General features: G+C 27.1%; 1 protein-coding gene across 2 annotated transcripts in view; it reads left to right on the top strand.

The window, feature by feature from the left end:
- Nucleotides 1–13,662, top strand: part of LOC123296426 (disco-interacting protein 2) — a 112,458-nt gene that overhangs the window by 86,406 nt on the left and 12,390 nt on the right. For both annotated transcript variants that reach the window (XM_044877893.1, XM_044877892.1), the window contains exon 3: nucleotides 3,883–4,044. In XM_044877893.1, coding sequence (XP_044733828.1) covers nucleotides 3,883–4,044 — 162 coding nt within the window. The remainder of the gene's footprint in view (nucleotides 1–3,882; nucleotides 4,045–13,662) is intronic.

The following is a 13,662-nucleotide window of genomic DNA, read 5'->3' as shown; positions in this document are numbered from 1 at the left end:
AGTAGATACAAATTGTGAAATCAGCTGCAAGCTTTGAAAGTTATTCTTAAGAATTCAATTAATTCCGTTTAAACTTTCTGTTTAGAAAACTTTTGTCAACTATCAATTCTTCAACCAATTCTACATTCAATAAGTTGTAACTCAGTTAGCGCTGCTCTTGCAGAAATCATTGACAATAAACTTAAAATGTACGGTTTTCGAATTGTTTTGGAAACAAATCAAAAATTTCTAAAATAATTAAGTCTTAGCTAATTTTTATGTAAGAAAATGCTAGATCGTTTAAAAAAACCGAAATAAAGATAATTTTAAAATAAACAATTTTTAAACTATTATTCTTTTATCATCATTTCTTTATTTTCGAGAAAATAAAGAAAAATGATATTGCCACGCTCTTAACATTCAGCGAATCTGTAAATGAGATCCTTTGGCTTAGTGATCTTTCGCCTATTTTGATTCTATAGAAAAATTTACAGCCTGCTATTTTTTTTTCAATTCTAAAGTCAAATTTTTCAGTATAATAAAATCATTGTATACACTTAGACAAGTTTCGATAAAATTAATCAAATAGATACTTTTTCGATTATTATTTATTTCAATTCGACAATTATAATAAATTAAATACTAGATTTTTTATATCTATAAATCTACAATTATAAACATTAAATTAAATTATAATAATTTATTTATATGCATTTGTGTTTTTCCGTTCACGCAAACAACTAAATAAATTTAAAACAGTCATAAACAAAGCTCTTAAAGTATGTCAAATTAAAAATAATTTTTAATCACAGTACGTGTTAAAGTTGTTGCTCTTTAAATATAAATTAATAATAAGTATTTAACAGTAATAATAAACATATTTATGTAAGTAGAATTTTTTTTAAAAAGAGTTTGGGTGTAAAAACTAGGTGGGTGGATGTGTATAAACGACATAAGTATAAAACTAGTGTATATTTAAATGTTCGCACTCGTTATGCAATTCTGAAGAGATATGTATTATTATGAAATTATAAATACATATATATTATAATAAATATATAATTCATTTAAATTTCAAATGCTTTCAGTTTTAATAAGCGAGGTAATTTTATGTAGATATTTTAAATATTTCAGTAGCAATATGTTTAAATGCTAAAACTATTTTATAGTATATTTTAATATTCCGTACCGTTAAATCCGTCATATAACAAATTAGTAATTTAACAAAGTGTAATGGCGTCATTATTTGAATGTTTCATCCAGCGGTTTACGGCGTAACGAATTTCTTTTTAGAATAAGTCTATATCGTCAAATTGAGTCCATGGTTTTATGAAATTTCTAAAATATTTCCGTTTTTTATTAACTTTTAAACAAAAATTTATTTACTCTTATTAATGTCATTTTTATCGGGTAAATCGGGTTAAAACGGGTAAATCCAAGTATTTATTTATCCCAGTTTATAATACTATTTCTACAATGACAAAGATTTTATACAAAAATATGAAAGAGGAATATCACATTTGTGTATTTCTAGCTAAAATGCATATATTTCCTAATAATCATAAATAGAATAGTTAAAGATGTTGCAAATAAAGGAAAATGAAAAAAAACCGCTCGCATTGTGTTAAAACCTCATGGAATGTATTTCTTAAGTGTCAAATAACGCATGGGTTGATGGCACAAATGTTTCTATTTGTTAATAAACAATAAATTGTTAAGTCAATGTAACGGTTAATGTTAAAATTGACTATAGGCAACTTGAATTACGTATATGTTGTACTTGTATAATAGTTTTCGATTATTTGACAAATACTTAAGATTTACGTCATACAAGTTGCCTAATTACAATTTTTTTAAGTTAACTTTAACATTGACCATTGAATTAACAATTTATTGTTTATTAAAAAATAGAAACATTTGCGCCACTAACTCATGCGTTACTAATGATATTTGACACCTAAGAAAGTCATTCTATGAGATTTTAGCGAAATGTAAGGGGTTTTTCATTTTCCTTTATTTTTGTAACATCCTTTAACTGTACTTAAAGGATTAACCTCGAAAAACAAAGCTTTTGTCAAACCATCTAACAAAATTTGTATATACGACTAAGAAATATGTCAAGGTTAATTGTGGATCTAAAACAATTATATTAAAACAATTGTTCTTGAAAATATATAAAAATGTAGAAATTTCATTAATTCATATTAATAATTTTCCCCATGAGAGCCATTTTTAAATTGAAATGTTACATAAAAGCTATTGTTTATGTTCTTTAATGTTTGTCACCAAACTTTTATTATTCAAAATTTAACATATTATATTCTTTCGGGATCAAAAAATATAATTTTACAGTATAGTTTTTTCATGTCTGACCGAATTATGTTATTTAGAACATCTCTAAAATCATTTTTAATTTTATATAATAACAAAAGGCATACTTCAACATTTTTTAAACAAAACGCTACTGCAGTATTTTTTTAAATATTAAAAAATAATTTTTATATCATTTTTATAAAATTTTTAGATAGTGTTGTTTTAAATGAATTATGTATGTATGTATAATAAATTTTATTCTAGTTTTTCAATTCAAAAAATATGTGTACCAACATTGCAAATTTTTTCAATTGAAATAACTAGTTTAAAGGTATAATCCAGGAAAATTAAATATCAATCTAGGAATAATTTGTGACAGGCTTATTTGAATGTATAATTGATATTCAAATTTATTTATTATAAAAATATTGATTTTCGATTTTTTGCAAAAATATCGATATATTTATAAAACAGTTAAAATATTTTCATAAAGGCAAAATGGCTATTAAATGATTTATTCATAAAAATTTGAATTTGTAATATACACAGAAAAAGAACAATTTTTTGCTTTAAGATAATTGTTTGTGAATGAACACAAAATTTTACTTGGTACGACAAAAAATTTCTCACCAATAAAATTATCACCAAATGAATTTGACACCACAAGTAAATTCATTTCATCAAAAATTGTATTTTTAATTTAACTCAGTAACAAATTTCGTGTTAAATGGATTATTCCCGGTGCATTATTACCGGTGGAGCTTTCTTTAGGAGCAAATAACTCCTTTATAAACATAATTATAAACGTATTTACCTCATACTTTTGGAACTTGTTTTACCAAGATTTTGAGCCTATCACAAAATTATTTTTGTATCCAGTTTTCCTGGATTATATGAAAAAAAATTAAATTTAAATTTTTCATTAAAACTAACATGTTTTTAATCAGTATGATCCTAAATACCCGATTATTTTAAAATTTTAATTACACATTAACATTGAATATAATTTAATTACACAGGCTATTTTATTAAAATGTGTTTATTTTGGGATATATGGGATATATATTTGGTCATCAAAATTGACAGGGTGAACCATCCTCCCCTCAAAAATCCTTTTATACATCTCACATATTAATTTTGTAGCATGATATCGTTATACAATTCCAAATTTATCCAAACAAAATTTCATTATTATTTTATTGGGAAAAAAAGGCAATACAATTTTTTTGAGGATATACAAAATCACTTTGAAGGAAAATGGTCAGTGTAGACACATTTTGTAGGGTGGGGCAGGGGTTTAGCCAGAAGAACAACAGCGTTTTTGATAAATGATCAGATCATACTTGAAACTTCGAGAGTGACTTCCTGCTGCGTTTTTTTCAGACCAGTAGCTTAACTATGACGTTATCAACACAGTATTTTCGAAAAAAGTCGTAGCCACCCACGAAGCTTCAAGAATGTATTGATCATTTAACAAAAAGAGTGCTGTCCCGCGGACTAGTCGTAGTTTTTTTTTTTTTTTTTTTTTTTGTGACACATTAGCGTAATACAAAATAAACCGTTGATTACTATTAAATAATATTGGGTTAGGCACGGCAGGCTTAAATGGCAGTAATGGCAGTGGTTTAATCGTGCCAAATGCCGCAAGCAGTGGGGGTGGCTGTAGAGATAGCGGTGGTGGCGGTAATAGCAGACAGCGTACGCGTCGCACACAACGCCGTGTCACACATAATGAGAAGAGATATCATTCAGGTATTATTATAATTAAAACATTATATCATTATCCAATATATTACATGATATGATTGTATATGTTGTTTTATACAAGTTTTGCTGTAGTATCTTTCAACCCTTTATTTGGTGTTATATTTTTGATGTAGTACCTTTTTTTTTAATTTTGCTTGTATTTGCTTTTACTTCGGCTCCTGATTTTTTGCAAGCTTTTATTGTTTAAAATGGTTGGTTGTAGTTTAATCGTTGTTGGTGTAGAATAATTTTTACTGTAACAATCTGTAGTTTATTTATGAAAACAAACGTGAACGTCGTCATTCTCCAACCCTCATTCACACCGATAAACAATCCTTGATTTAAATTTTTTAATTTAACCAAAAAAAAAAAAAATACTGCTACAAAATTAATTTAAATGTGAGATGGGTCCAGTTTTTTTTCGTCAAATGCAAATATTTTTGCGTTTGAAAAATGTTTTTATGCAGATTTTGTTGAGAAAACTAAGCTAAATGCTTCAAATGTTGTGCTAAAAAAATTTGGTTTAATATACATAGGGTCATTCATTAAGTACGTAAGCATAATTTTGACGATTTTTTACCCCAACCTCTTCCCCTCGCGTAAGCATACGTAAAATTTCTTGAACTCCCCTTCCGCCTTCTTACGTAAGATTCAATTTGCCGAATAATAAAACTTTGTTAGAAAAAGATCAGTTACAGTAAAACTCACAGTTTGAGGTAAATTAAAAAACTCATCAAATCTTACATAAGAATGGGTTTAACTATTATGTAAAATCACGATCACTCTGCTACAGAATGAAATGCCTATAAAAATAATCTATTTTTAAACTCTACATTAGGTATATAAGCCAAATTTCCCGTCTATGAAGTGTCTACTAAACAGGCACAGTATAGTTTTGATGCATTGCTAATATATCAAACTATCATACATTGTATAAATTCCGTGTATATTCCCGTATCTATCTAGGGATCTTATTTTAAACTGAGTATACATATATTGTTCCTGTTATATAATCAATTCCATACAAAACATACATACATACATACGTATTATGCACACCAAATAATATATTGTATGGTACAATTTTGCTATTATATATAGGTGATTAAAAAGTCATTAAGTACTTACGGAACCACAATTTCTTTGTATATTCCCATTCAAAAGACATCCCTTAAAAAGGATCAAGAATAAATTTTTTTTATTAAAACCTATCAAGTATCATTTTTTTTAAATTTAGCGGAGATATTTTAAGTTTTTTGGATCATTTTACGTCAAAAAGATCTCTTTTTTCATAAAGTTCACCGTTTCCGCAAAGAAGGACGATTGGAGTAAAAGTCAAGTTAGAAGTAATAATTTCTTGATTGGAAAAACTCCAAAAAGGCTATTTTCGAATGCTATAATTTAAATTTTTTAGCTCACTAAAATCCTTAACAAATCTTTGAATATTCCTTAACAAAATAAATAGCTCGCAAACGATGAACTTTACAGAAAAAATCACAAGACATCTTTTTGACGTACAATGGCTAGGAAAATCTAAAATAGCATTACTTGATTAAAAATTTTGCAAAAAATACATTTTTCCTTGGGAAACTCTTGACACTTATTAAGGGGCGTGTTTTGAACGCAAATATGCAAAGAAATCGAAATTTTCACTTCTGAATGAGCCCTTATTTTGGTTCTAAACACACGGTTGACATTAAGGTTTTAAACTAGACAGTAAATTTTTATTATTTTCATTAATCATTTGAGAATGAACTTCAGTTTGATTGTTGGTAAAAAATTAGTTCGCGTCTAGTTTTAGATTAGTTTGTAACCATAATCTCAAAGCAGTTACGTCTATATATAGTGAGCTTTTAAATAAAGTTTTTAATAGTTAAAAGTTGCAGAGTATAGCGTAGCGTCTATAGAAAAATAATGTAATTAAGTAGAATTACTTGCTAAGCTGAATTTTAAATTTCTCACGAAAAATTTTAAACATAGATGAAAATTTCTTAAAATTATCAATGAATTATTTCAAAGAACTCACTTATCAAGAATTGGTTTTCTAAAATGGCTTTGAAATAGTAAATAAATTCATTTTAAGCTATGTTTATTTTCTGCCACGTGTAAGACCCATGAATTTGTAAACATTCAGCACAAGTAGGATAGGAGTTAGCTTGTTTTCTCAATTAAGTATCAAATCCCGAACAAGATTTCCTTAATTAAAAAGTGCTAAGGTATTTTTGAATCACTCTATATTTTATACTCCTATATTATCCTCTATCCATATATAAACTTTAACTCATTGCATGTTAAATTGCTATATTAGTTATTGTTGTTGTTGTATTTCGTCTGTAAAATATATGTTTGCATGGCAATAAATAGCGGTGGTGTCCACGGCAACAAGAGCGCATGCGCATTCAGCACAACAACGTCGGGGCAACAGACGTCTTACACGAAATGAAAGCCGCTATCATTCTGGTAAGTATATTATTGACCATAAAATAACAAAATTTATCTTCATATTATTAATTAATGAATATTTCAACATTCCTGAAACGCAATCGTGAGTCGCATGTTTAGATGGGATAATAAATTGTACTTTTGTAAACTAAAATAAGCAGGTATGTCAAGTTTATAGAGTTTAACTGGGCCTAAGACAGTTGGTTCAACCATAAGAACTTTGATAATCACTTAAAATTTAGAATCGTAAAATAAACTTAATCAAATTTTTTAAGACAGCTTAGATAGAAAACAAGGTCTTTGTTCTCGAATCAAATCATGTTTTGTTAAATGTGTTTAAAAAATGTTTAATACCAAAAAGTTAATCTGCAAAATCGGAAGATTAACTCCAGATTTATTGACTTTATGACCTAACATGGCGAACACGGGTCTTCCATGAAGTGTATTCTGCGTTGCAGCTTACAAATTGGCATAATATTGAATTACAAACGCATTTTCAAAAATCGTAAATTTTTCCTCATCAAACAAAATAAATCAAAGCTACTTTATATCGAATTCAATATAAAAAAATATTTGAACCTTTTTCTCTGTAAATATTAATATCAAAAAAGATACATACTCAATACTGTTTGTATTTAATTTTCTTTTTTCACATTTCATTTTCCAATTCGTATCCCACAATATCGTTGGTATCATATAGTTATAATATAGTTTTACTAGCGTAATACCCACCCGCTTCGCTGGGTTTAAAAGTAAAGATTGATAAAGACCAACGTGTTATAGCCTCCACTTCTCTTTCTCTCATTTATCCCCTTACCATAACACTCGAAATAATGGTAGGGATTTTTTTACACAGATAAAATATATATACGGTTTTCTATTTTTTTAAATTTAAAATAGTCGTAATTCATTGAGTATATCAGAAAAGATGGCCATGAAATTTTATTAGTTTGTCATAATTAAATTAGTTTGTCATTGACTATTTTTACAGATATATGTAATTTATGGTAACGTCAAATTAAATTAAAATTTTTATTTTTTTTTTTTAAACATATTTTTATAAATTATATCTCATGTGTTATTCTAATGTATGAGCTATATTATTGTTAAGTTTCATTTAAATCGATTCATTAATTTTTGCGTGAAAGCGTAACAAACAAACAAACAAACAATCCTTACTTTCGCATTTATAATATATAGGGATAACATGTATTATGATGTTCGGTCATGATCAAACAATAACGTATCTATTTGATGACGATGATCACGATATGATTGCTTACTGATTGTGAAATATTACTTCCGTTTGGTCAACACATTTTAAACGGAAATTCATTACAATATCGTGTAGCATCTATTTATATGAGAGAATCGAGTTTAGTAATTTTATATAGGTCCAGATCTATATGTTTGTACACCATTGTAGATCAAAAATTGAATCCATTTGAATGAAAAATTCAATGTAACAAGTAAAATTTAAAAAAATTTAAAAAACCCCCGTCAAATACGATTTATTCCTTGTAAACCGATTTTTGGAAACTTAGCTATAAAATGTTCTCAATCAAGTCGGTTCGACCGTTTAGGGGCTATGACGCCACTGAGAAACACACAGACGCACAAATAAACAATTTAAACTTATAACACTCCTTCTTAAATCAAAATCAAAGTGATGGTAAAGGAAATCAGATGAGATGAAAAAGATACTTAGAGAGCTATCATTTTTTTGAACAAATTTTTGGAAATATTTTAATTGAAATTGAAATATTTGACTTGACTTTTGTTCTTTTACTCTTTCACTTTTCGAAATGAATTGAGGCAGGTTTATTTGACCATTCATTTCCATAGTAATTATTTATATGTTACAATATTATATGTCATGCCTTTTCCAAACTGAATCGATTTTGAAAATCATCGGCAATTTTTTAGTTTTTTCGTTTGTGGATCCCTAAGCTCGCAATTGATAGTTAAGAACACTCTCCGTTAAATTCCCTTTTAAAGGAAACAAAAAAAATTAATAACGGTTCATCCGTTTAGGCGCTACGATGCCACAGACAGACACACATAGAGACACACACACATAGCGGTCAAACTTATAACACCTCTTTTTCTTAGTTCGAGGGTTAAAAAAGGATATCTTATCACTTTTCTGTACATTTTCTTACGAATTATTTTACTGGCTTTCATTTATTGTATACTAATCGATTATGCTACATTCTAAGTTGTTTCACCTTTGTTTCAAGTTTTTTGAATATAAATGTTCTTAATATTTATTATTCCCTATAATAATAAAATATTTTGGTGAATAAACAAATGGTTTCACTGAATGATTTACAAAATAATAATCGAAGTACAATATGTTTTACATTGAGAACTCCTGTGTTAATTATGTTTTTCATCAATTTGTGACTGTTTTAACATAAAATTAAATTTTGTTTGATGTTAACTTTGACACAATTTTTTGATTTTAAAAATATAACTTAATTGAGTGTTAACATAAAATATTAATGTTTTGAAAAAGTGGTAGTATATATAGTAACTAAATTAACATGAAAGTTAAAACTTTTTATAATTATCGTGTGTAACTTTTCAATCATTAATTTAATATGGTTATTTTTAGTTTTAAACAAAGCACATTTTTAATTTTGAACATAGAAAGCTAGCTAATATTAGCAAAAAAGCACGAAAAACACATTATAAAATAGATGTCTAACCTCTGGTAGCGCCCAAAAAAATACTTTTTCTTATGATGATTTTGAAAGTTACCTATATCTTTTTGAGCTGTAAAAAATTTCCATTTGAAGCCTTCGGTCGTTGAAAATGTCAGCAATGAGATCTTTTTTACGACCAATCCGGAATAATTAATTTATTTAAGAAATTACATATCCATTGAGACTTATTCCCTCTTAGACAACTTCTTACATAATAAAAATTCTAGGTGGCGTGGCGAACTTTTTCACTTTACCCGGAAAGTTAGTTATTTTAACAGGAAAATCATCGAATGATGAATGTCAAGTCGAGAATTTTATATAAATGGAAAAAAAATTTTATCCGACTTTCAATAAAACGAGGTGCCGATATCTCACTGTCCGATATCTCGAAAATTGCAATTTTCTGAATGTCAGTTCATAGACCCATTTTATTGAGTGTCTTCACCACAAAGATCGTCAAATAATAAATGGAAAAATAATTATTTCCCGCTGTCCAAATTCTGGATAATTTTAATTTTCTTAATGTCAGTTAACACATCATTTTATTAACTGTCTACTTGGATTAATTTTATCAAGCTCTAACATATGTATTTTCTTGGAAACTAACTTCCTCAACATAAAAACTCCTTTTAGATTCTCTGATTTATCTTTTATTTTTAACGCATTCACTTGTTTTATTTCTAACCTATCTACAACGTAATATCAGATAAACAAGCGTTTAAAATGATGAACGTCAATTTCAAAGATCGGTAATTTTATCAACGTACATTTAGAGCAAATAAAGCTGATCACATTCCAACATAGTTAGCCCTGATTCATCAAAAATTACAAATTTATCTATATTTGAGTTTAGCTATCAAAAAATGTTCAATAAAAGAGCTTCTCCAGCCAGATAAAATTAGAAGTTTTAAAAATAATAAACACAAAACACTTAGATCTCGCAGAAATTAGATGTAATCTGTATTTCGGCAAACTTTTTAAAATTTTGGGCAATGATAGTTTGAGTCATTCTAAATAAAAGTTCACATGGTCACAAGTCATGAAAATGACAGGATTTCAAGTTATCGCTAAATTAAAGTTGGAAAATGTACTCATTTGTATAAAAAAATTATTGTAATTTAATTGTCAAAAATCATATACGTATGTATGTAGCTGAAAATATTGATCTTAACACTTCATATTATTGATCCACTGAAAATTTAACACTCACTGCTTCTTCTTTGAATTTCGTAACATATTCTTCAAAAAGAAAGAATTAAAAAACAACACCCTTACATTATAAAACACACGTATGCATGTAGTTATACATATCTGTATATGTATTTGCCTATACAAACATAGGCATATATTATACAAATGAGTACATTTTCCAATTTTAATTTAGCTAAAACATGAAATCCTGTCATTTTCATGACTTGTGACTATGGGAACTTTTCTTTAGAATGACTTAAACTATCATTTCCCATTTTTAAAATTTTAAAAATAAAAATAAAACAAATTCGAGCAATTTGAAATAATACAACAAATTAGAGCAATTTGAAAAATAATGTGGAACCCTAAAATTCATTCTCGCGGGGTAGTGAAACTTATGGTTATCAATAAATAATTGGCATTTGGTTACATTTTAACGAATCTTTAAGGGGGAGCTGCTTCTTTCTGTCTCCCTTTGGCTACGCCGTTGGTTCAGTACTTCCAATATTGTTCAATCCTAGAATAAACAATCAAATTTCTATTTTAATGAATGTAAATTTTATTGCTAGAAAATTAACACTCACAACCAAACATAATTTTCCAAAATTAAATAATTTTTTCAATGTTAAAAGTAAATTTAAACTGGTAATTAATTAACAAACAAATTAAATGAATAATTTCATTACCTCGTCTCATAATAATAAAAATACATAATTATAACATGTAATATCAACACAATACAAAAAATATAAATGTATAACAAATATTAAACATGAATCAGATGATTGTAAAGAATATTTTGAAATGTGGCCAATATTATTATTGGAACATCTCCAAAAACAAAACAAATAGAGAAAATTAAAGTTTGTGTGTGCTATATATTTTATATAATGTTTGTAAAGATTTGACCACTATTATAATAAAATAGTGAAAAACGTTTATTGTGATCAGTGGTGCATATTTGTTTAAAATTATCAAAGATTTTGCACCCACTTGATTTCTACCCCTTATCTCTGACAGAATTGATCTCAACATAGTTATAATAAATTTTCAACGAAGCACAATTACTCTAAAGCAGTTACAGACCGATCCAAAAGTTTGTGACACTAGATTTTTTTTATTCAATCATTTGATATGTGGTTGTTTGGAGACCTTAAATCTGATTTTGCGTATTCACGAAATTAACCCTTTCGCCGCCATCTTGGAAAATAACTTTAACATATCTATCTTACGTTTATTATTAAATTTTATTAAAATTTGATAATCTATTTATTAAATTTTGATAATTTTGGTGTCGTTGGTCTTGTCTGCGTTTTATCTTCAAACCCATTTATGTCAAAGTACACGCTATGATTGATAGAAAAAAGTTTTCATGTTCAAAATCAAATTTTTTTTCGTGAGATTGTAAACTGTTGTACAATTGTAAATTGTTAACTTGTAAAATAGTCATAACTCATTGAGTACATCAGAAAAGGTGACGATGAATTTTTTGACCTTGACTATTTCAAATTTTTACAGAAATCTTTAATTTATGGTTCAAAGTGATGATCATAGCTCTGCTCCATCTGTGCTCATTATTTTAAATCATAAAGATTTCTGTAAAAATTTAAAATAGTAAATGTCAGATTTAATTTAATTTGCTTAATTTTTGTAAATATCTGTATCTTTATAATTTATAGTTCATGTGTTATTCTGATGTATAAGCTATATTGCTGTACAGTTTTCATTAAAAACCATTCGCTAGTTTTTGCGTGAAAGCGTAACAAACAAACAAACAAACATTCTTACTTTCACATTTATAATATATAGGGATAGGGATAAACGATTTTTACTCTATATCATTATAACAAAGAAAAGCTGAAAACTATTGTTGTGGATTTCTTTGGAAAAAAGAACATATTGTGAATAAAACCAAAATCGTTCTCTTATTTTAGTTTACAAAAATGTTGTTTATTATTAAGTAAGAACTTTGAATACATATACCACTTCAATAACTTTAATTAGTAATAAAAACAATATGAACTCTTTTTTTTTTTGTGTTTATATTTTATAGAAAATAAAACATTACAACTTTTTTGATAATTAAAGTTTTTTTTTTTTTTTGCAAAACTGTTGTGTTTTGCTTTTGAAAACACAACATTTAGTCGCATCAATGAATGTTTTTAGTCAGGAGTCCCCAATGGCAGCTCCGATTTTGATGATTTTTTTTTCAAAATGATTATTTTTTGTATATTATTTAAAATCAGAAACATTTCAGATGGGGGAAATAATCTGGAGGGGGGAAGAGGCAATGTCGCGACTGATATATCGACGCCCAGCTAGAATCGCTAATGATGGAAGTTTGACATTTCGATAAGATATTGATTTTATACTGTAGGTGTTACATAAGAAAGGATTTTTCGAAATTCATCCCCTAAAAGGGGACTCGAAATTTCAAACTTCTATCATTAGCGATTCTGGCTGGGCGTCGATATATCAGTCGAGACATTGCCTATTCCCCTTCCAGATTATTTCTCCCATCTGAAATGTTTCTGATTTTAAATAATATATAAAAATAATCATTTTGAAAAAAAAAATCATCAAAATCGGAGCTGTCATTGAGGACTTGAGCCTAGGAATGGCTATTTGATATATTCCTTTATCCGACTAATTTTATAAATTTTATGTTAGTTAGATAAACTGTGTCAAATTGCAATTTAAACTAAGCAATTTACATTATTTTTCTGAACATTTAATAGTTTTTTTAAATAATTTATATAGTTTTTTAACATTATGGTTTGTTTAACAAGTTGCATAATTAAATAATTTGAAAATGTACTGAGTGGTGCTCTTAGACTATATTTTAAATAGTAAGTGATAATCAAATGTTATTTGATTATAAAGTATCGTGAACTCTCGACTGAATACATATTTACTTATATTATATCTACTTAGCAAAAAAATGAACATTGGATTAATTTTTAAATGAGTCGTAAACCCACGACATAAAGATTATCCTCGAGAACCAAAACTTGTGTTCTTGTTCTGCTTTCATAATACAATTAGCAAAAAAATTAGTATTGGCAGTTTTTAAATAGAATTATAATTTAATTTTACTATTTAATTATCATTTTATTATATATGTTATAATCCGTATATTTTGAAAAAACTAGTCATCATGTTAAAATAATTCAAAAAATAAATAATATGTAGAATTATAGTCATATTAGAATTGGTCATAAGTAACTTTTCTTAAAATACTCAATTATCTACATTTTTCATTTTTGCTTTTTATTTATGCACC

The sequence above is a fragment of the Chrysoperla carnea genome, chromosome 3, assembly GCF_905475395.1.
Source record: "Chrysoperla carnea chromosome 3, inChrCarn1.1, whole genome shotgun sequence".
Lineage (NCBI taxonomy): Eukaryota > Metazoa > Arthropoda > Insecta > Neuroptera > Chrysopidae > Chrysoperla > Chrysoperla carnea.
Note: the sequence above shows the minus strand (reverse complement) of the source record. Positions and strands in the feature narration are given on the sequence as shown.